This window comes from Ranitomeya variabilis, chromosome 2 (genome assembly GCF_051348905.1).
Source record: "Ranitomeya variabilis isolate aRanVar5 chromosome 2, aRanVar5.hap1, whole genome shotgun sequence".
NCBI classification, from domain to species: Eukaryota; Metazoa; Chordata; class Amphibia; order Anura; family Dendrobatidae; genus Ranitomeya; species Ranitomeya variabilis.
Window position 1 is genome coordinate 115,802,277 of NC_135233.1, and position 23,913 is coordinate 115,826,189.

Sequence of the window (23,913 nt, forward strand, 5' to 3'; positions counted from 1 at the left end):
TCAAGATAGAAACAAGTTTTATTTTTCTTGTAATAACGTACAGCCTTTTTAACAAGCCATTTTCATACAATAGCAGTCAATGTCATTGTGTCCGTCTCCATTAATGGCACTGCCCATGCACAAGTTCTTTTGTCTATTTTTGTTTTTGCACATATCCTAGGCAATGAGCTATATCCAAAGTCTGAGAATCTCATCTGTAGGAAGTCACTTCCCAATGTAGCACGATGGATTTTGTTCTACAAAGTTATAAGATAGCAGGCAAGCTTTTATCCTCCGATACCAGACCTTTTATGAAATATTATATTTCTACTATATGTATATGGGGCAGAGGTCAAGCCTGTGCAGGGAATTACAGGTGTTCACTTCACAGCATTGTTTTTACTTTATTACAGAAGAATTTTGTTTGCTAGTAAAAAGGTAGTTGTGGATGGTTGTGCTGCGCTACTTCAGAGTGGTCCCCCATTAATGATGACCCATGGTGGTAGAGCAATTTCCCGATGATGATGATGATGATGATGAAGGAATGCAGATATACAGTATATTGGCAGTTTTCTCACCAATAGGCAACAATCTTTTTGGTTACAAAGTATTACAAGAGGCAAAAAGATTGCAATTACAACATACGCACGGAACTGTTTGGCTGAAATAGAGGTAGCCAGTTGATATTTACAACATTATGACATCAGTGAGCAGCCACTTTACAAAGTCCTCTGTCAGTCATAGCAACTTCATTTATTGAGTTAATCACTAAATGGTTTGGTTTTGAAGATCACCTTTATCTGGGGGGAAAAGCTGTTTGTACATATTTCCTCTTGCAGAATAACTGTAGTTAAAGTAATCACTGGGCAATCATGTGAAACATGCTTATGATGCTAGTCACCAGGGTCGGACTGGCCCACCGGAGAACCGGAGGATTCTCCAGTGGGCCCAGGCACTGACACATGCTGGCCTACAGGGCCGGCAGCTGCTTAGGGCCCCCACTGCCCCCAGCCAGTGGCGTGTCGCTAATAGCAGCACACCACATAGCTGCTATGTGGCCCGTGAGCCAGGGGGGGCCCATCCAGTGCCAGCAGAGTAGCAGTGGGTGACAGAAGGCAGGAGCCGGCTGCTGCGGCTAAAGCCACACCTGTTTATCTCTCTCCCATAATGATAGTTCTGCTTCACGTCACCTGCCTTATCTATTGCATCATTTCTTTCTGTGCTGTGTTGTGTATAAATATGTTTTTCTTCAGATTTTGTATTAGTCTATGCCTGATGAAGGGACCGGAGTAGTCTGGAAAGCTTGCAATTTGTTACCATCTTTTCAGTTAACCATTAAAAGGTATCAACCACTGAGGACTCTCAATTCTAAATCTTTTTCTATCTACTGGCTAACACGGTAAAAAGATATATAACGTCTCTGCATTGCAAGACTAATGATAAGACGTTATATTCCAGTGTGCGCCACTCTGGCAAGTGCTCTAGATGTGGCCCCTCTACTCTTGAATGATGGCTGTAGTGTTGTAGTGTAGCATGATATCAGAGGAATTAATTTTTCACACCAAAGTCCATTGCTATTGCTAAATTTGTCCATACGTGTCATCATCACTAATGATCAGATTGTCTATGGTCCCAAAATAATTTATATAGGTGAAATTATTATTTCTGAAATTACATTTAATTACAAGCCATAATGAGAAAACTATGGCTACAAAGTTCCTAAACACAGCACTATTATCTTGCTACTACTGATGTGGCTTCCTTATTTTTCTTCTGAAAACGATCAGCACCATTTTTTTTTTTCAGAGACAGTCATCTCGCCCCGCTTAAAAAAGTCAAGCAGGACACATCTGTGTCTACCTAGACCAGTATTTCTCAACCGGGCTGCTGCGGCACCATGGGGTGCCATTGAAATCTACCGCCATAGTCGACTTCCAGAGTTGCAATCTCACGTTTTGTTCTAAAGCTGCATCTAAACTTGAAGATTATCGTGAACAAGCATTTTTACAAACATTCGTTTCACAATAATCTTTCAATGTAAACAGGCTGATTGTCCAAATAATGAGCAAAATGCTCAGTTATCAGTGATCTTTTGTGCTGCATCTTTCTCGGCAGCTCTGAGCGATCTATTACAGATCATTGCGCATCATTCACTGCCTTCTGCCTGTGTAAACAAGAAAAATATACAACCGCCAAACAGTAAGTGTTTACTGGTCTTCGGATATTTAGTGCCCCCATGTAACTGGACCTTAAGGTATATGCACACGTTGTGGATTTGACTGTGGAATTTTCTGTATTTCTTGGCAGAAAACGCAGGTCAGAATCTGCGCGTTTTTTTTTGCGGTTTTTGTGTGGATTTCTTCCTTTTTTTACCCCTATGGATTTCTATTATGGAATGGGTGTAGAAACGCAGCAGATCTGCAAAAAGAATTGACATGGTCCTTTTTTTTTAATCTGCTGCTTTTTCCGTGTGGATTTTTCTGCACCATTAGCACAGCATTTTTTCTCCCATTGAGTTACATTATACAGTAAATCACTTGCGGATCTGCAGCGTTTCTGCGCGGAAAAAAAGCTGCAGATCTGCAACGTGTGCACATGGCCCAAGAGAGCGGTCAGGACAGCGGGCTACACGGGACCACCCAATGTAAGACGAATGGGATTTTGTTTTATTCCAGAGGGCACAGTATATTCATATGTTCTAGGGGCACAGTGTATATTTATTGATCTATTCCACGGGTCAGTGTTTTGTTTTTAATCTATTTGGCGCAAAGTGTATTTTTTTATATTGAATGAGCACCGTGTATTTTTTATTTTTATTTTAAGGCCATGATATAATATATTTTTTATTCAGGGGATCAGCACCTTCTCACTGAAACCTACTTATAGTTATTATTATCATTATTATTGGAATTCGCTTAAGGGAAAAAGGAAGGATGTCGCTTTCTCAACATAGTAAGTTTTATTTTTTTTTTAATATTAAAATCAGAATCAGGGAATTTGTTCACTTAATGGATAATTGGGCACAACTCTTATAAATGTGTACAATGAATCCAATTGGTGCAGTCAACCTGAGGTGCTGATAGAGATTCCTCCAAAAGAGCCCTGACAGTGCGCCATTAATAGTAATAGGAGTGTGGAGATACCAGGGAGGGCGCGCCCATGGCAGCAGGCGTCATCAAATGGAAAAATTACCAGCAAGGTACAGGAATAACATTTATTCTAAAAACACAACACGTTTTGGCTGTGCCAAGCCTTCCTCAGGGGCTGAGACACCTGAAGAATGCTGGAATCAGGCGAAACACATTGTGACTACATTTTATGTTATTCTTCTGGTACATTTTGGGTCATTCTTCATTTGATTACACCTGCTGCCATGTCGGTGCCTCCCTGGTGTCTCCACACTCCTATTATTATTAATAATCTCCCTCCCTGCCCACTATGGTTTTATTACAGGCTAGGAAATCCTCAGTGGTATGACGTCATCTTCTTGCAGAAATGTATGACGTCAGAAGCTTGTGGCCACACAATCCCAGTGTGCACACGTCCCAGCAGATGAGAGCCCGGGGAGGAGCCGCGCTGATCAGTGAGGGAGGACGAGGCGATTGTGGCACATCCCTGTTATTTCTGATCCCTGTGTACAGGAGGCCACACCGCGCAGGCGCATCCCTCCTCCTCACTGCAGCTCGCAGCCTGACGACCCTCACCGCTCCGCACACCCGTCACTCTCTGCTGAGCCATGGCTGCACCGCTGTCCGATAGCGACAAGAGGAAGCAGATCAGTGTCCGGGGCATCGCGGGGCTCGGGGATGTGTCCGAGGTCAGGAAGAGCTTCAACAGGCATCTGCACTTCACCCTGGTGAAAGACCGGAACGTGTCCACCCCCAGAGACTACTACTTCGCCCTGGCACACACTGTCAGGGACCACCTGGTGGGGAGATGGATCAGGACCCAGCAGTATTACTACGAGAAAGACCCCAAGGTAAGGGACAGGTGCCGGGTGCCCCCTGCAGGGCAGCTCCACTGGCTCCATCTTGGCTTGTTTTGCAGAATGACTGCAGCATCTCGTCTAGCAGCTGGCACACAGCGGGTTAATCCGGCCAGCCTGCTGGTGTGTAGGTGTCCTCACTGGCCATCAGCAGGGGTGGCGCTGTAACACTGCAGGGGGCTGCGGTCAGTGCTGGGGCTGCAGGGCTGGGTCTGACCTCACCCTCACCCCAATCCCTGCAGCTCTGGATGTGTGTGGAGGACGCCTGTGAGCGAGCCCTGCGTCCCTGAGCAGGAGATGCCTCATTCCTAGCTGATCTGCTGCGGCCTCCATGTCCCCTCATCTGGTGACCTTGAGGGGCTCCTGCCTGCATCCTCCCCGATTCCCTGCACATCCTCTTCTCTCAATACAAAACTCACAAAAATTAATACATATGCGTGGCCGAGAGACAAGGATTGTTATATCTCTCCCAATATTTCTGTCCGAAACAATAGGACAGTCTAGGAAACTCCCCAATAAATACAAAACAACAGAACGGAGTATACAAGTCCCAATACGCATTTTATTTAAAAATTGTATAATTTTATTTATATTATCAAAATATATAACTCAAACTGAGTAATCAAATATAAATACAATACATATAAATAACAGGATTAGTGGAGGAGGAAACACTATAATAGTGGCGGAGCAAATGACAACACCTATCACATCATATCACAAGGACTGCTATTGTGGGAGCCATAGTATGAAAACAGTCTGTGGCAATAGCCCTAATCATCATAGCTATATTGCTCGAAAAAAAAAAAAAAAAGTTGCAACAGTGCAGGTTATATCACTAGCTAAAGTGCCATAGTGCCTACAGGACTCATCACCTCATATCATATAAAGCAGCTTACCCATTAGGTCTGAGATGTCTCACCACGCTCCACACACCACCCCCTTGACGCACGTTTCGCGGTCGCTTTCTCAAAAAGGGGTTTGTTGCTAGCTCACTCTCTCACCGGTTAAAATAGGGCGCATACAGGAAGTCTCATCAAGCGCATCGGCGCACATGTGTCCAAGGTCCAGATCTATCATACCCGGCGGTCGTCAGAGCCGCACACACAGGGGGCGGAAAACCGCTCAGTGACGTCACATGGTGTGTGTGCGGCATCTAATGATAACCGCCCAGGAAGTCAGGTGCATAGACTCTAGAGCACGTGTGCGCACAGCCTGAGACCCTCCCACCGAAGTCCATGGCGGCCGCCATTTTCTAAATGATATCCAGTATGTAACATACAGAAAATGGCGGCCGCCATGGACTTCGGTGGGAGGGTCTCAGGCTGTGCGCACACGTGCTCTAGAGTCTATGCACCTGACTTCCTGGGCGGTTATCATTAGATGCCGCACACACACCATGTGACGTCACTGAGCGGTTTTCCGCCCCCTGTGTGTGCGGCTCTGACGACCGCCGGGTATGATAGATCTGGACCTTGGACACATGTGCGCCGATGCGCTTGATGAGACTTCCTGTATGCGCCCTATTTTAACCGGTGAGAGAGTGAGCTAGCAACAAACCCCTTTTTGAGAAAGCGACCGCGAAACGTGCGTCAAGGGGGTGGTGTGTGGAGCGTGGTGAGACATCTCAGACCTAATGGGTAAGCTGCTTTATATGATATGAGGTGATGAGTCCTGTAGGCACTATGGCACTTTAGCTAGTGATATAACCTGCACTGTTGCAACTTTTTTTTTTTTTTTTCGAGCAATATAGCTATGATGATTAGGGCTATTGCCACAGACTGTTTTCATACTATGGCTCCCACAATAGCAGTCCTTGTGATATGATGTGATAGGTGTTGTCATCTGCTCCGCCACTATTATAGTGTTTCCTCCTCCACTAATCCTGTTATTTATATGTATTGTATTTATATTTGATTACTCAGTTTGAGTTATATATTTTGATAATATAAATAAAATTATACAATTTTTAAATAAAATGCGTATTGGGACTTGTATACTCCGTTCTGTTGTTTTGTACATCCTCTTCTCTATAGATCATTCCCCATTACAGGTCACGTTTGTATGATCGCTGATGTGTGCAGGGTGGCAGGAGAACATCATCTGTTGTGTGCAAATTGGCAGAACAAAGTAAAGTCAGTTTTGGGGGAAGCATTCAGTGTCTAGACATTGTGTGTTTTTATTTTCCATTGTTTTCATTGTGTTTTCAGTACAGGAGAAATCTAGATCTGATTTACAATAGATAACTAATCTTGGGTGTGAGACATTAGAAATAAAAGCAGAATAAAGAGAAGACACCGTGGTGGCTAATCTATAGGAATACAATTAGCCTGTAAGATTAGTGGAAGAGCATGAATGGGGTGAGGGGCAGTCCCTGGAGAGAAGATTTAAAGGGAACCTGTCACCATAAAAAATGCTTCCCAATCTGCAGGCACTGTTATAGAGAAGGGGGGGCGAGGTATACCTATGTATAGGTATGTGTTGTGAATTTGCGTTTTGCTCCCTCTAGTGGTCATTAGTGATTTGACTCTGGAGCTTCTGTCTTCTCCTATATGCTCACCTGGGCCGTTAGTTCAGGGGCGTTGCTATATAAGCTCTCTGGACCTTCAGTTCAATGCCTGGCATCGTTGAAATCAGAGCTAATCTGTTGTGCTCTTGTGTACTGATCCTGGTTCCTGCTTGTTTAAGCTAAGTCTCTTCCTTGCTTTTTGCTTTTGTTTTGTTTTGTATTTTTGTCCAGCTTGTTCCAATCTGTATCCTGACCTTTGATGGAAGCTCTAGGGGGCTGGTGTTCTCCCCCCGGACCGTTAGACGGTTCGGGGGTTCTTGAATCTCCAGCGTGGATTTTTATAGGGTTTTTGTTGACCAAATAAGTTATCTTGCTTTATTCTGCTATTAGTAAGCTGGCCTCTCTTTGCTGAACCTGGTTCATTTCTGTGTTTGTCATTTCCTCTTACCTCACCGTTATTATTTGTGGGGGGCTTGTATCTTGCTTTGGGGTCCCTTTCTCTGGAGGCAAGAGAGGTCTTTGTTTTCTTCTCCTAGGGGTAGTTAGATTCTCCGGCTGGCGCGAGTCATCTAGCGATCACCGTAGGCATGATCCCCGGCTACTTCTAGTGTTGGCGTTAGGAGTAGATATTTGGTCAACCCAGTTACCACTGCCCTATGAGCTGGATTTTTGTATCTCGCAGACTTACACGTACCTCTGAGACCCTGTCCACTGGGGCCATAACAGTATGCCAGGCCAGTATTGAATGTATGATGCATTGCAGAAGTGGGATTATAGGAAAGAAAATTTTGAGTTTTTTTTTTTCCTCTCTCATTTTTTTTTTTTTCTTTTCCCCTTTACCTCTGAGTGGCTTGTGTTTGCTGCAGACATGAATGTCCAGACCTTGATTACAAGTGTGGACCAGCTTGCTGCTCGTGTGCAGGGTATACAAGATTATGTTATCAGAAATCCTAGGTCTGAACCCAAGATACCGATTCCTGAACCGTTTTCAGGAGACCGATTTAAGTTTAGGAATTTCAGGAATAATTGTAAATTGTTTTTGTCCCTGAGACCCTGTTCGTCTGGAGACTCTGCTCAACAAGTAAAAATTGTTATTTCATTCTTACGGGGTGACCCTCAAGATTGGGCTTTTTCGTTGGCGCCAGGAGATCCGGCATTGGCTGATATTGATGCGTTTTTTCTGGCGCTCGGTTTACTTTATGAGGAACCCAATCTTGAGATTCAGGCAGAAAAAGCCTTGCTGGCTATGTCTCAGGGCCAGGACGAGGCTGAAGTGTATTGCCAAAAATTTCGGAAATGGTCCGTGCTGACACATTGGAACGAGTGTGCACTGGCTGCTAATTTTAGAAATGGCCTTTCTGAAGCCATTAAGAATGTTATGGTGGGTTTTCCTATTCCCACAGGTCTGAATGATACCATGGCCCTGGCTATTCAAATTGACCGGCGGTTGCGGGAGCGCAAAACCGCAAATTCCCTCATGGTGTTGTCTGAACAGACACCTGATTTAATGCAATGTGATAGAATCCTGACTAGAAATGAGCGGAAAATTCATAGACGCCGGAATGGCTTGTGCTACTACTGTGGTGATTCTACACATGTTATCTCAGCATGCTCTAAACGTCTTACTAAGGTTGTTAGTCCTGTCACCGTTGGTAATTTGCATCCTAAGTTTATTCTGTCTGTAACTTTGATTTGCTCACTGTCATCGTATCCTGTCATGGCGTTTGTAGATTCAGGTGCTGCCCTGAGTCTTATGGATCTCTCATTTGCTAAGCGCTGTGGTTTTATTCTTGAACCATTAGAAAATCCTATACCTCTTAGGGGTATTGATGCTACGCCATTAGCAGAAAATAAACCGCAGTTTTGGACACAGGTTACCATGTGCATGACTCCTGAACACCGCGAGGTGATACGTTTTCTTGTTTTGCATAAAATGCATGATGTGGTTGTTTTGGGGCTGCCATGGTTACAGACCCATAATCCAGTCCTGGACTGGAAGGCTATGTCAGTGTCTAGTTGGGGGCTGTCGTGGTATTCATGAGGATTCCCTGCCTGTGTCTATTGCTTCTTCTACGCCTTCGGAAGTTCCTGAGTATTTGTCTGATTATCAAGATGTCTTTAGCGAGTCCAGGTCCAGTGCATTGCCTCCTCATAGGGAATGTGACTGTGCAATAGATTTGATTCCAGGCAGTAAGTTTCCTAAGGGGAGACTGTTTAATCTGTCGGTACCTGAACATACCGCTATGCGTTCATATATCAAGGAGTCTCTGGAGAAAGGACACATCCGTCCGTCTTCTTCCCCTCTTGGTGCGAGATTCTTTTTTGTGGCTAAAAAGGACGGATCTTTGAGGCCTTGTATTGACTATCGGCTTTTAAATAAGATCACTGTCAAATTTCAGTATCCTTTGCCGCTGTTGTCTGACTTGTTTGCCCGGATTAAAGGTGCCAAGTGGTTCACCAAGATAGACCTTCGTGGTGCGTACAACCTTGTGCGCATTAAGCAAGGTGATGAATGGAAAACCGCATTCAATACGCCCGAAGGTCATTTTGAGTACTTGGTGATGCCTTTTGGGCTCTCTAATGCCCCTTCAGTTTTTCAGTCCTTTATGCATGACATTTTTCGGAACTATCTGGATAAATTTTTGATCATTTATCTGGATGATATTCTGTTTTTTTCTGATAATTGGGACTCGCATGTGGAGCAGGTCAGGATGGTCTTTAAAATTTTGCGTGAAAATTCTTTGTTTGTCAAGGGCTCAAAGTGTCTTTTTGGTGTGCAGAAGGTTCCCTTTTTGGGGTTCATTTTTTTCCCCTTCTGCTGTGGAGATGGACCCAGTCAAGGTCCGAGCTATTCTTGATTGGACTCAGCCCTCGTCAGTTAAGAGTCTTCAGAAGTTCTTAGGTTTCGCTAACTTCTACCGTCGTTTTATCGCTAATTTTTCTAGCATTGTGAAACCTTTGACGGATATGACCAAGAAGGGCTCCGATGTGGCTAATTGGGCTCCTGCTGCCGTGGAGGCTTTCCAGGAGTTGAAACGTCGGTTTACTTCGGCGCCTGTTTTGTGCCAGCCTGATGTCTCGCTTCCCTTTCAGGTTGAGGTGGATGCTTCAGAGATTGGAGCAGGGGCCGTTTTGTCGCAGAGAGGCCCTGGTTGCTCTGTTATGAGACCTTGCACCTTTTTCTCTAGGAAGTTTTCGCCTGCTGAGCGAAATTATGATGTGGGCAATCGGGAGTTGTTGGCCATGAAATGGGCATTTGAGGAGTGGCGTCATTGGCTCGAGGGTGCTAAGCATCGTGTGGTGGTCTTGACACATCAGATTTTTGTGATCAATCTCGAGTCTGCTAAACGCCTGAATCCTAGACAGGCCCGCTGGTCATTGTTTTTCTCCCGTTTTGACTTCGTTGTCTCGTATTTACCAGGTTCAAAGAATGTGAAGGCCGATGCTCTTTCCAGGAGCTTTGTGCCTGATGCTCCTGGAGTCGCTGAACCTGTTGGTATTCTTAAGGATGGAGTTATCTTGTCAGCTATTTCTCCAGATCTGCGACGTGTGTTGCAGAGATTTCAGGCTGATAGGCCTGATTCTTGTCCACCTGACCGACTGTTTGTGCCTGATAAGTGGACCAGCAGAGTCATTTCCGAGGTTCATTCCTCGGTGTTGGCAGGTCACCCAGGAATTTTTGGCACCAGAGATCTGGTGGTCAGATCCTTTTGGTGGCCTTCCTTGTCAAGGGATGTGCGGTCATTTGTACAGTCCTGTGGGACTTGTGCTCGAGCTAAGCCTTGCTGTTCTCGTGCCAGCGGGTTGCTCTTGCCCTTGCCTGTCCCTAAGAGACCTTGGACACATATCTCCATGGATTTCATTTCTGATCTTCCGGTGTCTCAAGGCATGTCTGTTATCTGGGTGATATGTGATCGCTTCTCCAAGATGGTCCATTTGGTTCCTTTGCCTAAGCTGCCTTCCTCTTCCGATCTGGTTCCTGTGTTTTTCCAGAACGTGGTTCGTTTGCACGGCATCCCTGAGAATATTGTGTCAGACAGAGGATCCCAGTTCGTTTCCAGATTCTGGCGATCCTTTTGTAGTAGGATGGGCATTGATTTGTCGTTTTCGTCTGCTTTCCATCCTCAGACTAATGGACAGACGGAGCGAACTAATCAGACTTTGGAGGCTTATTTGAGGTGTTTTGTCTCTGCTGATCAGGACGATTGGGTGACCTTCTTGCCGTTGGCTGAGTTTGCCCTTAATAATCGGGCTAGTTCCGCCACTTTGGTTTCGCCGTTTTTCTGCAACTCTGGTTTCCACCCTCGTTTTTCTTCGGGTCATGTGGAACCTTCTGACTGTCCTGGGGTGGATTCTGTGGTGGATAGGTTGCAGCGGATCTGGAATCTTGTGGTGGACAACTTGAAGTTGTCACAGGAGAGGGCTCAGCGCTTTGCCAACCGCCGCCGCGGTGTGGGTCCCCGACTACGTGTTGGGGATTTGGTGTGGCTTTCTTCCCGCTTTGTTCCTATGAAGGTTTCCTCTCCCAAATTTAAACCTCGTTTTATTGGTCCTTACAAGATATTGGAAATCCTTAATCCTGTATCCTTTCGTCTGGATCTTCCTGTGTCGTTTGCTATCCACAACGTGTTTCATAGGTCCTTGTTGCGGCGGTACGTTGTGCCTGTAGTTCCTTCTGCTGAGCCTCCTGCTCCGGTGTTGGTTGAGGGCAAGTTGGAGTACGTGGTGGAGAAGATCTTGGATTCTCGTCTCTCCAGGCGGAGGCTCCAGTACCTGGTCAAGTGGAAGGGCTATGGTCAGGAAGATAATTCCTGGGTGGACGCCTCTGATGTTCATGCGGCCGATTTAGTTCGTGCCTTTCACGCCGCTCATCCTGATCGCCCTGGTGGTCGTGGTGAGGGTTCGGTGACCCCTCACTAAGGGGGGGTACTGTTGTGAATTTGCGTTTTGCTCCCTCTAGTGGTCATTAGTGATTTGACTCTGGAGCTTCTGTCTTCTCCTATATGCTCACCTGGGCCGTTAGTTCAGGGGCGTTGCTATATAAGCTCTCTGGACCTTCAGTTCAATGCCTGGCATCGTTGAAATCAGAGCTAATCTGTTGTGCTCTTGTGTACTGATCCTGGTTCCTGCTTGTTTAAGCTAAGTCTCTTCCTTGCTTTTTGCTTTTGTTTTGTTTTGTATTTTTGTCCAGCTTGTTCCAATCTGTATCCTGACCTTTGCTGGAAGCTCTAGGGGGCTGGTGTTCTCCCCCCGGACCGTTAGACGGTTCGGGGGTTCTTGAATCTCCAGCGTGGATTTTTATAGGGTTTTTGTTGACCAAATAAGTTATCTTGCTTTATTCTGCTATTAGTAAGCTGGCCTCTCTTTGCTGAACCTGGTTCATTTCTGTGTTTGTCATTTCCTCTTACCTCACCGTTATTATTTGTGGGGGGCTTGTATCTTGCTTTGGGGTCCCTTTCTCTGGAGGCAAGAGAGGTCTTTGTTTTCTTCTCCTAGGGGTAGTTAGATTCTCCGGCTGGCGCGAGTCATCTAGCGATCACCGTAGGCATGATCCCCGGCTACTTCTAGTGTTGGCGTTAGGAGTAGATATTTGGTCAACCCAGTTACCACTGCCCTATGAGCTGGATTTTTGTATCTCGCAGACTTACACGTACCTCTGAGACCCTGTCCACTGGGGTCATAACAGGTATGTGAGAAAATATTCAGTATCATCAATGTTTTAATCACTAAAGCTTCTGCTGTTTCTGGGGTTAACAGTCCAATGGGCCGTCCGATCAGTGACTGACAGCGCTCTCTGTATAAATGTGGGTAGATACAGCTGCTGGTCACTGATCGGACCGCCCACTGGACAAAACCCCTCTGAAAGAGCAGAAGTTTTAGTGAGAGGTTATCCTGAATCCATATATCAATATAGTCAGCTCCTCCTGCCCTATAACATGGTGCCTGCAGATTCATGGTCACAAGTTCCCTTTAAATTTAAAGGGCGATTGGGCCACTAGAAAGGCGTTTAGCTTGATTGGTGAGGGGGACTGGATCCGCTCATATCCAGAAGTCCCAGATTTTCTTTCATCGTTAGCACACTGCTCCCCTGCCTTCCAGCTTCCTGCTTGCCGGGAGCCCTGCACTCCTTGATAGTTCAGACCTGCAGCATGATGGCGCTGCTGTTCTGAACTGATTGCCCTGTTATGCTGCTAGCAGGGGCAGTTTTGCTTTGCAGGATGGGAGAATTGCATGGATACTGACGCTGGAAGCATCCAGCCATCCGCCAGCTTCAGAGCCGCTCTGTTGGATCCAAAGCTTAGAGCCTGCAAGGGGCGCACACTCCATGCCTTGTAGCAGGCCACTTCAGTACTGCCGGGGGCCAGTAACCTCAGCAATGAGCCAGACACAATAGAAATAAAATCCCTCCATTGTTGTTACCCATTAATGAAGGTTCCCCATGTGAAGCTAGGTAGCTTTCAGTGACCATTTAAGAAGTAGCCGTTCTATTCATTTGTGAGAATTCAATAATGGATTGTTTCCAGGCACTGGCAGTTTTTTTGTATAACACTAGTACATTTATTACCGAGTAGTGCGTCCCAATGGTCCTTAGTGAATGAGATGGTGGACCCCAATCCTCTCTCTATTGACTTTGGGACAGGACCACCAGGGGAGGTACATGCCACCTCTGTCTACGCCCTTAAGACCAGGGACAATGTGCTTTGTCCTCCCTGTGGCATTAGGCAGGGAGACCTCATCTACTATATACGGTAATTGTCTAAGGGTCACCTCCGTCTGTCCTTCTGTCTGTCTGTCTTTCTGTCTGTCGTGGATATTCATTGTGAACATCAACAGTCGCACTCAAGAAAGATGTCTTCAGAATATTGTTAGCCAAATACGTGTTTTTTTTAATTATTTTGAAAAAACACCAAAAATAGAGGTATCACCGCGGTGTTGCAAGGTAACGTTTCGACCCTCTGGGTCTTTCTCAAACCTTACTTCTAACGGTAGATATGGAAAGGAGGGCATAGATCCCTGGAGAGGTGCAGGAGTCCCGTTAGGGGCTATCACTTGGCAGCTTCTGGTGTCTGCGGTGGTGGTGTGGATATTCATTGGTCGCGGCCTCTGTCTGTCATGGAAATCCAAATCGCTGATTGGTCTTGGCAAAATGCCCACGACCAATCAGCGACGGCCATAGTCCATAGTGCTATATACTAACGTGGCTATGTTATATACTGCGTGGCTGCTATATACTGCGTGGGCTGTGTTATATATTACGTGGCCAGTGTTATATACTGCAGGGGCTATGCTATATACTGTGTGGCTGCTATGTACTGCGTGGGCTGTGCTATATATTACATGGCCAGTGTTATATAGTGCGGGGGCTGTGCTATATACTGCGTGGCTGCTATGTACTGCGTGGACTGTGCTATATATTACGTGGCCAGTGTTATATACTACGTCGCCTGTGTTATATACTGCATGGCTGCTATATACTGCGTGGGCTCTGTTATATACTGTTTGGGCTGTGTTACATACTGCGTGGCCACTGTTATATACTGCGTGGCCTGTATTAACGCAGCGGGTATTCTACAATATGTATGTATATAGCAGCCACATAGTATATAGCACAGGCCACGTAATATTTGTCTGCTAATTACTACATGGCTCCTATATACTACGTGGCCTGTGCTATATACTATGTGGCTGCTATATACATACATACATATTCTAGAATACCCGATGCGTTAGAATCGGGCCACCATCTAGTTTAATATAGTCCCAGAACAATCAGTAATGGATTGGTCTGTGTGCATAGATGGCCATTGCTCTCGGCAGCACATTGTTTAAGGAGAATATCGTGCTGCAGATATAGCAATAACAATACTGGGAGTAAAGTGAACGTCAGGTCAATCAAGAAATAAGCTAATCAATAGACTATATCAATACATCTTTATTAAATATGAAGTAGAATGTTAAATCTTAAATTTTAAAAGAAGATGCCTCACCTAAGGAACAAAGATGTAGCTAAGTCAGTAAGGTAATGGCGTATGAACAAAAATGGATGGTCCAAATAGGGGAAAAAGCATGTGGGCTACGTGGATATATGGATATACATGTATTTCCATCATATGGGATGATCCATTCGTACGGTGTACATAGGTGCAGTGTAATCATGAGAGGGTTACTTGAGATCTTGTCTGTGTATCCTACCTCTTTTGGCACATATGGCTAACCACCTACTATGAATGAAGGCAAATTATTCTTGGACTGTAACAGTTTTCTGAAGCACCCAAATCCTTAGGACTGGCAGAGTTCACGCAGTTTGAAGTTTACCCAGTGCCCCAAGTATACCGGCTGCTAGTGCGGTTTTTCTTTTTATATTTGTTTTCTACTATGAATGAAGACCTGACTGTCCCACAACATAAGGAGATAAGGATTAGGTCTTATAAAGCCCAATTATTTAGCTTTTTATGGCAATGAGCTGACGCCAGAGGTGTCTGGCAGTGGCCTACTCTCCTCAGCTAATACACAAAACAGGGAAAGATGGCTGTCAGCTATTTGAGGTGTTTGGTTTCCTAAACCTAAATCGGCTTCCAGGCAAGTGATAGACACCAAGAAGGCATATGTTACTATGCCTGCGTAAAGGATAGAATTATGACCAGCTGCAATAGGGTCAGTTCTGCCTCTGTGTTCATTGTGGTAAGGGGCAAGGGTTAGGTAGTGTTTTTATAGAGGGTAGTAATTAAATTGTTTAATCTGGGGGTATCTCAAGATTTCTTAACCCCTTCATGACCCAGCCTATTTTGGCCTTAATGACCTTGCCGTTTTTTGCAATTCTGACCAGTGTCCCTTTATGAGGTAATAACTCCGGAACGCTTCAACGGATCCTAGCGATTCTGAGATTGTTTTTTCGTGACATATTGGGCTTCATGTTAGTGGTAAATTTAGGTCGATAATTTCTGAGTTTATTTGTGAAAAAAACGGAAATTTGGCGAAAATTTTGAAAATTTCGCAATTTTCACATTTTTAATTTTTATTCTGTTAAACCAGAGAGTTATGTGACACAAAATAGTTAATAAATAACATTTCCCACATGTCTACTTTACATCAGCACAATTTTGGAAACAAATTTTTTTTTTGCTAGGAAGTTTATAAGGGTTAAAATTTGACCAGTGATTTCTCATTTTTACAACAAAATTTACAAAACCATTTTTTTTAGGGACCACCTCACATTTGAAGTCAATTTGAGGGTTCTATATGGCTGAAAATACCCAAAAGTGACACCATTCTAAAAACTGCACCCCTCAAGGTGCTCAAAACCACATTCAAGAAGTTTATTAACCCTTCAGGTGTTTCACAGCAGCAGAAGCAACATGGAAGTAAAAAATGAACATTTAACTTTTTAGTCACAAAAATGATCTTTTAGCAACAATTTTTTTTATTTTCCCAAGGGTAAAAGGAGAAACTGGACCATGGACATTGTTGTACAATTTGTCCTGAGTACGCTGATACCTCATATGTGGGGGTAAACCACTGTTTGGGCGCACGGCAGGGCTCGGAAGGGAAGGAGCGCCATTTGACTTTTTGAATGAAAAATTGGCTCCAATCTTTAGCGGACACCATGTCGCGTTTGGAGAGCCCCCGTGTGCCTAAACATTGGAGCTCCCCCACAAGTGACCCCATTTTGGAAACTAGACCCCCCAAGGAACTTATCTAGAGGCATAGTGAGCACTTTAAACCCCCAGGTACTTCACAAATTGATCCGCAAAAATGAAAAAGTACTTTTTTTTCACACAATTTCTTTTAGCCTCAATTTTTTCATTTTCACATGGGCAACAGGATAAAATGGATCCTAAAATTTGTTGGGCAATTTCTCCTGAGTACGCCGATACCTCATATGTGGGGGTAAACCACTGTTTGGGTGCACGGCAAGGCTCGGAAGGGGAGGCGTGCCATTTGACTTTTTGAATGAAAAATTATCTCCATCGTTAGCGGACACCATGTCGCGTTTGGAGAGCCCCTGTGTGCCTAAACATTGGAGCTCCCCTACAAGTGACCCCATTTTGGAAACTAGACCCCCCAAGGAACTTATCTAGATGCATGGTGAGCACTTATAACCCCAAGGTGCTTCACAGAAGTTTATAACGCAGAGCCGTGAAAATAAAAAATAATTTTTCTTTCCTCAAAAATGATTTTTAGCCCAGAACTTTTTATTTTTGCAAGAGTAACAGGAGAAATTGGACCCCAAAAGTTGTTGTCCAGTTTCTCCTGAGTACGCTGATACCCCATATGTGGGGGTAAACCACTGTTTGGGCATATGCCGGGGCTCAGAATGGAAGTAGTGACGTTTTGGAATGCAGACTTTGATGGAATGGTCTGCGGGCATCATGTTACGTGTGCAGAGCCCCTGATATGCCTAAACAGTAGAAACCCCCCACAATTGACCCCATTTTGGAAACTAGACCCCCCAAGGAACTTATCTAGATGTGTGGTGAGCACGTTCAACCCCCAAGTGCTTCACAGAAGTTTACAACGCAGAGCCGTGAAAATAAAAAATCATTTTTCTTTCCTCAAAAAAGATGTTTTAGCAAGCAATTTTTTATTTTCACAAGGGTAACAGGAGAAATTGGACCCCAATATTTGTTGCCCAGTTTGTTGTGAGTACGCTGATACCCCATATGTGGGGGTAGACCACTGTTTGGGCATATGCCGGGGCTCGGAAGGGAAGTAGTGGCATTTGAAATGCAGACTTTGATGGAATGGTCTGCGGGCGTCACGTTGCATTTGCAGAGCCCCTGATATGCCTAAACAGTAGAAACACCCCACAAGTGACCCCATTTTGGAAACTAGACCCCCCAAGGAACTTATCTAGTTGTGTGGTGAGCACTTTCAACCCCCAAGTGCTTCACAGAAGTTTATAACGCAGAGCCGTGAAAATAAAAAATAATTGTTCTTTCCTCAAAAATTATGTTTTAGCAAGTAATTTTTTATTTTTGCAAGGGTAACAGGAGAAATTGGACGCCAACAGTTGTTGCCCAGTTTGTCCTGAGCACGCTGGTACCCCAAATGTGGGGGTAAACCACTGTTTGGGCACACGTTGGGGCTTGGAAGGGAGGGAGCACCATTTGACTTTTTGAACGCAAGATTGGCTGGAATCAATGGTGGCGCCATGTTGCGTTTGGAGACCCCTGATGTGCCTAAACAGTGGAAACCCCTCAATACTAACTTCAACACTAACCCAAACACACCCCTAATCCTAATCCCAACTGTAGCCATAACCCTAATCACAACCCTATCCCCAACACACCCCTAACCATAACCCTAACCGCAACACACCCGTAACCCTAATTCCAACCCTAACCCTAATCCCAACCCTAACCACAACTGTAACCCCAACACACCCCTAACCCTATCCGTAACCCTAACCACAAGCCTAATCTTAACCCTATTTCAAACCCTAGCCCTATTTCCAACCCTAACTCTAATTCCAACCCTAACCCTAAGGCTATGTGCCCACGTTGCGGATTCGTGTGAGATTTTTCCGCACGATTTTTGAAAAATCTGCAGGTAAAAGGCACTGCGTTTTACCTGCAGATTTCCAGTGTTTTTTTGTGCGGATTTCACCTGCGGATTCCTATTGAGGAACAGGTGTAAAACGCTGCGGAATCCGCACAAAGAATTGACATGCTGCGGAAAATACAACGCAGCGTTTCTGCACGGAATTTTCCGCACCATGGGCACAGTGGATTTGGTTTTCCATAGGTGTACATGGTACTGTAAACCTGATGGAAAACTGCTACGAATTCGCAGCGTCCAATCCGCTGCGGATCCGCGGCCAATCCGCTGCGGATCCGTGGCAATCCGCTGCGGATCCGCAGCCAAATCCGCACTGTGTGCACATGCCATAACCCTAACCCTACCCGTAACCCTAACCCTAACCCTACCCCTAGTTCTAACCCTAGTTCTAACCCTAACCCTAGTGGAAAACAAAATAAAGAAATTTTTTTTTTTTTTTTTTTTTCATTATTGTCCCTATGGGGGTGATAAAGGGGGGGGGGGGTTTATTTATTATTTTCTTTATTTTGATCGCTGTGATAGAACCTACCACAGCGATCAAAATGTACCTGTAAGGAATCTGCCGGCTGGCAGATTCGGCGGGCGCACTGAGCATGCGCCCGCCATTTTGGAAGATGGCGGCGCCCAGCGAGTAGACGTACGGACACCGGGAGGATCGGTAAGTATGAAGGGGTGGATCGGAGCACGGGGGGGTAATCGGAGCACGGGGGGGTGAATACAAACAAGGAGGGAGCGGACAGGAGGACGGGGGAGCCGGCAGGCGGACGGAGGGGACCGGACCCCATAACGGAGGACTGGGGGGGCGATCGGTGGGTTTGGGGGGGGTCACTTGAGTATTTCCAGCCATGGCCGATGATATTGCAGCATCGGCCATGGCTGGATTGTAATATTTCACCAGTTTTTTAGGTGAAATATTACAAATCGCTCTGATTGGCAGTTTCACTTTCAACAGCCAATCAGAGCGATCGTAGCCACGGGGGGTGAAGCCACCCCCCCTGGGCTGAAGCACCACTCCCCCTGTCTCTGCAGATCGGGTAAAATCGGAGTTAACCCTTTCACCCGATCTGCAGGGACGCGATCATTCCATGACGCCACATAGGCGTCATGGGTCGGATTGGCACAGGTTTTCATGACGCCTACGTGGCGTCATGGGTCGGGAAGGGGTTAACTGGGGAGTTGGTAGCTATTCTGTCGGTATGGAGGCCCTTTAAGATCTACTGATGAAAACAGGGCTGTAGAGTCAGTGTCCATTTTGGTGCAGTCAGTGTCGGTGTAAATTAGACCAACTTTGAGAATATATAATAAATTGGGTTCAGTAGTTCAGTGCCGGATGTGCTGTAAATGTTTCCAGAAGAATTTAGGAAGGTTATGAAATGTCCTTTAAATGTCTGTTCTATTCCTGATCTAAGGATCTCGGCTTTTAGTTGAAATGAATCTGTGCTGCACGTTATGTACATGCTCAGTAGTTAGGCAGTGCTGTGTCGTCGTAGCGGAGATGAATCTGTGCTGCACTTTATGCACATGCTCAGTAGTGAGGCAGTTCTGTGGAGTCGTAGTTGAGATGAATCTGTGCTGCACTTTATGCATGTGCTCAGTAGTGAGGCAGTGCTGTGGAGTCGTAGTTGAGATGAATCTGTGCTGCACTTTATGCATGTGCTCAGTAGTGAGGCAGTGCTGTGGAGTCGTAGTTGAGATGAATCTGTGCTGCACTTTCTGTACATGCTCAGTAGTGAGGCAGTGCTGGGGAGTCGTAGTTGAGATGAATCTGTGATGCACTTTATGCACATGCTCAGTAGTGAGGCAGTGCTGTGGAGTCATAGTTGAGATGAATCTGTGCTGCACGTTCTGTACATGCTCAGTAGTGAGGCAGTGCTGTGGGGTCGTAGTTGAGATGAATCTGATGCACTTTATGCACGTGCTCAGTAGTGAGGCAGTGCTGTGGAGTCGTAGTTGAGATGAATCTGTGCTGCACATTATGTACATGCTTAGTAATGAGGCAGTGTTGTGGAGTCGTAGTTGAGATGAATCTGTGCTGCACTTTATGTACATGCTGAGTAGTAAGGCAGTGCTGGGGAGTTGTAGCTGAGATGAATCTGTGCTGCACTTTATGCACGTGCTCAGTAGTGAGGCAGTGCTGTGGAGTCGTAGTTGAGATGAATCTGTGCTGCACTTTCTGTACATGCTCAGTAGTGAGGCAGTGCTGTGGAGTCGCAGTTGAGATGAATCTGTGCTGCACTTTCTGTACATGCTCAGTAGTGAGGCAGTGCTGTGGAGTCGTAGTTGAGATGAATCTGTGCTGCATATTATGTACATGCTTAGTAGTGAGGCAGTGCTGTGGAGTCGTAGTTGAGATGAATCTGTGCTGCACTTTCTGTACATGCTCAGTAGTGAGGCAGTGCTGTGGAGTCGCAGTTGAGATGAATCTGTGCTGCACTTTCTGTACATGCTCAGTAGTGAGGCAGTGCTGAGGAGTCGTAGTTGAGATGAATCTGTGCTGCACTTTATGTACATGCTCAGTAGTGACCAGTGCTGTGGGGTCTGGGAAATTGAGGAGTTGGGAATCAGGGAAATTGAGGAGTCAGAGGTTTGGCTTACCGACTCCACAGCCCTGATTATTAGTAGGATCTGGTATGTTGTATTTCCGATAGTGGATCTTTTTATTTGACGTAAGATGTTTGAGATAAGCCCCTTACAGAGGAGCCTGGCCGCCGTGACTCTTAACACAGACTCTGTTCATAGCTGTCCCTTGTGTTGTCACTCTGTGCACCAGATTCTGCACAGTGTCACTTGGACATGTTATAAACCTGTCTGACGTGTAAACTTTCAGGTTTATCTGTCTGTGTGTAATTTCTACATTTTAAGAATTTAGTTATCGTTCCATAAATGTAATTAACCACTTCTAATGAAGAAAAATGTTGATATTGGTCGATGTGGCTGAAAATGACGCCATTCGTTTATTAGTATGTGGCTTGTCTAAAGTGCGCATATCTGGAAGCACATGCGGAAGGGAGCTGGTGAGCTGACTGCGGCTCTTATCAAAGTCTGAGAGATACAGAAATGGAAGCAATCGGGCAAAAATGAATACAAGTCCGAAGTGGGAGAGTCCTTTACATTTGTGCACTTTTTGTCTTGTGTATCAGTAGTCTTTTTAGTTTCTTTGATGTCTGTTACCTATAGATGTGAATCAGGTGGTGAGGACACATCTGGAGGGAGCGGGGTTTGTAAATTACTGTATGTACGGTAATATTTCCTTTGTTGGATGCTTCAAGAGTAAAAAGCTGATGTTAATGATGATCAATCAATTGAATGACCTTCAAGCTACAGGGAAGTGAAGCCACACATAAATCATGTGCAGAAATAGCTACATCACATCTCCGCTTCCTTTGTAGCTTTATGAAAATACGTTTAATTTAGCAAATAAAACCTTAAATGTGTTGTATAGCGGATACAGATAAGGGATTTTCAGACAGTATGATATTGATGTTTTATTCTTTGGATAGGTCACCATTATCAGATGACTGGGGGTCCTATATTTAGGACCCCAACTGATCACATAACATTAGATCTGATGGCAGCGGGATGTAAAGATGTTCAGAGCTGAATAGCAAATCTCCATTTAAAGTGTAGCGGCTGCTGTTGAGTACTGCAAATCATCTCCTATATAAGGGCGATGCCATAATAACTGATAGGTGGGTGTGCTGATACCAATCTGATATTGATGACTTATCCTAAGGGCAGGACATCAGTATTATATGCCCAGACAACCCATTTAAAGGGAATCTGTCAGCAGGTTTATGTTGTGTATTCTGAGAACAGTATGAGGTAGGTGTTGAGACCATGATTACAGTGCTATGTCACTTATTGGCTGTGTTCTTTTGTTTTTAATAAAATAAGTATTTTATCAGCAGGATATTATCACTACATGACTATGTGTCTCATGATTTCTAGTCATAACATAGTAACAAAGTTTTTAAGGTTGAAGGAAGACTTAAAGTCCATCTAGTCCAACCCATATCCTAACCGAACATACCCTAACAAGTCAACTGCTCTTTGTGAGCCCTCCACCAGCACTGAATGGCAGCTTTCTACCAATATACAATGTACACAGGAAGCTGTCAGTCAGTGGTGTTGGCCCGGTTATACTTGGCTCAGCACTGCTAGATCTGCTGCAGAGAAAATAGTGATTGTATCGCAACTGAAGCACCCAGTGACCTAAGTGGTGCTTCGCTGGAATCAGGGTCTCTGCCCCTACATCAAGCTTCTTTCAGATGAGGCACCAAAAACCTGGTGACAGATTCCCTTTAATAAAAAGCTATATGTTAGTATTAAAAAAAATAAAGAAGTGATAGTCATTGTCAGCGATCCACTTGTTTTGAAGCTGACCCAGTCCCTGCTGGCCTCTACTCCCTGATCCTGATTGTCAACACAATCGGAGGTGTCAGGAAATGCCCACCAGGCAGCCTCTGCAGTGACTGTACTGAAATGAGCTGAGGATGGTATGCAGCACATAATCTGTGTCAAAAACGCATTCACTTCCCAGCCCTGGAGCATGAAGGTCATTCCATTGATCGACTATATATCACATCCACTGTTCTCTTCCTCATCCAATAGCCAGCATATTGTATCATCTACTCACCCAGCTCCCACCAGACGGGCCCTCAACAACTGATTTACATCTATTAGTAACGGACATCAAACTACAAAGACCTACTGGTGCATAAGATCAAAAATACGATGCTCTATGTGACTACAATAAGGAAACTCCTATCCCTGAGCACGTCCTACATGTTCTATTAGATCATTTATTCAGAGTGAGCACAACTAACAACTTGATTTAGGCATTAGGTGATTTATCTGTATATGATTAGCGTTATAAGGGTTCATTTACACTACGTGATGCACAGTGTTAAGGGGAATCTGTCACAAGCATCACCCCTCCTAAGCCATCTATACGGCCATGCAGTCATAGCACATTCAGTAAAATGACACCTTGATATCTGAGATCTGAAGTTTTATTAAACAGAAATCCACCTTTTTCTTAATATTTAAATGAGCTGTTAAGGTCTATGGGCCGCACACTGATCTCCTCTAGAATCTGCCTCCAGAGCTTATTTAAGTGAAAGGTCATGTTACCAGTGTGAGACATATAATGGCTGACAGTCTGATCTCACTCAGGGCTGTGTGATAACTAACCCAGTACAGCAGAGCTGAGCTTTACCTCATTACAAATATGTTTGCAGCTGCAGTTGTTCCTCCTAGTCACCTAGTGCTTCATCTTCCATTTCATAAGCAGCTGGTATACGAGGAAGGGCAATACAGCGATGCTGACCGCACTGTGAGAAGAGCTGCAGCTGCAATTGTGTTTGTAATGAATATAAATACACCAATATCCTCAATCGGTTAAGCCAAAAAGCATATAATAAATAAGCACCTAAAGAAAAAGAGGCTTTTTAGAATTGCTAAAAATTCGTTATTGATATTCATTAAAATATTATTTGATAGAAGATCATAAAACACATAACACAGGGTAATACATATACAGATAAAGATGGGTATTCCTGGCTAAATTTATATAATGTATACACTGAGTAAATAGTAGTATCATGTTGCAAGAAATAGATGGTATGATGAATGGTAGAATATACCAATAATAAATAAATAATAGCACAGCCCATTAGTTGATAAGATGGCAGTATAATAGACTGTATAAACCGTCTATATCAGAATAACAGACTATGTCATAGAAAATTATTATATACTAGATGGCAGCCCGATTCTAAAGAATCGGGAGTCTAGAATCCATATATACTTTATTTATTCAAATGTAAGAATAATACAATTAATAAATAATAGTAAGAAAGAACAAAAAATGGCTGCACTC

At 44.6% G+C, this 23,913-nt stretch overlaps 1 protein-coding gene across 2 annotated transcripts in view; it reads left to right on the forward strand.

Annotated features, from left to right (window-relative positions):
* Positions 1-23,913, forward strand: part of PYGB (glycogen phosphorylase B) — a 149,820-nt gene that overhangs the window by 25,602 nt on the left and 100,305 nt on the right. Inside the window, exon 1 of one of the 2 annotated variants that reach the window (XM_077282856.1) lies at positions 3,530-3,958. The exons of the other annotated variant lie outside the window; for it this stretch is intronic. Coding sequence (XP_077138971.1) covers positions 3,716-3,958 — 243 coding nt within the window. The 5' untranslated portion in view covers positions 3,530-3,715. Of the gene's footprint in view, positions 1-3,529; positions 3,959-23,913 lie in introns of those variants that run through there. 2 annotated transcript variants of the gene reach the window in all.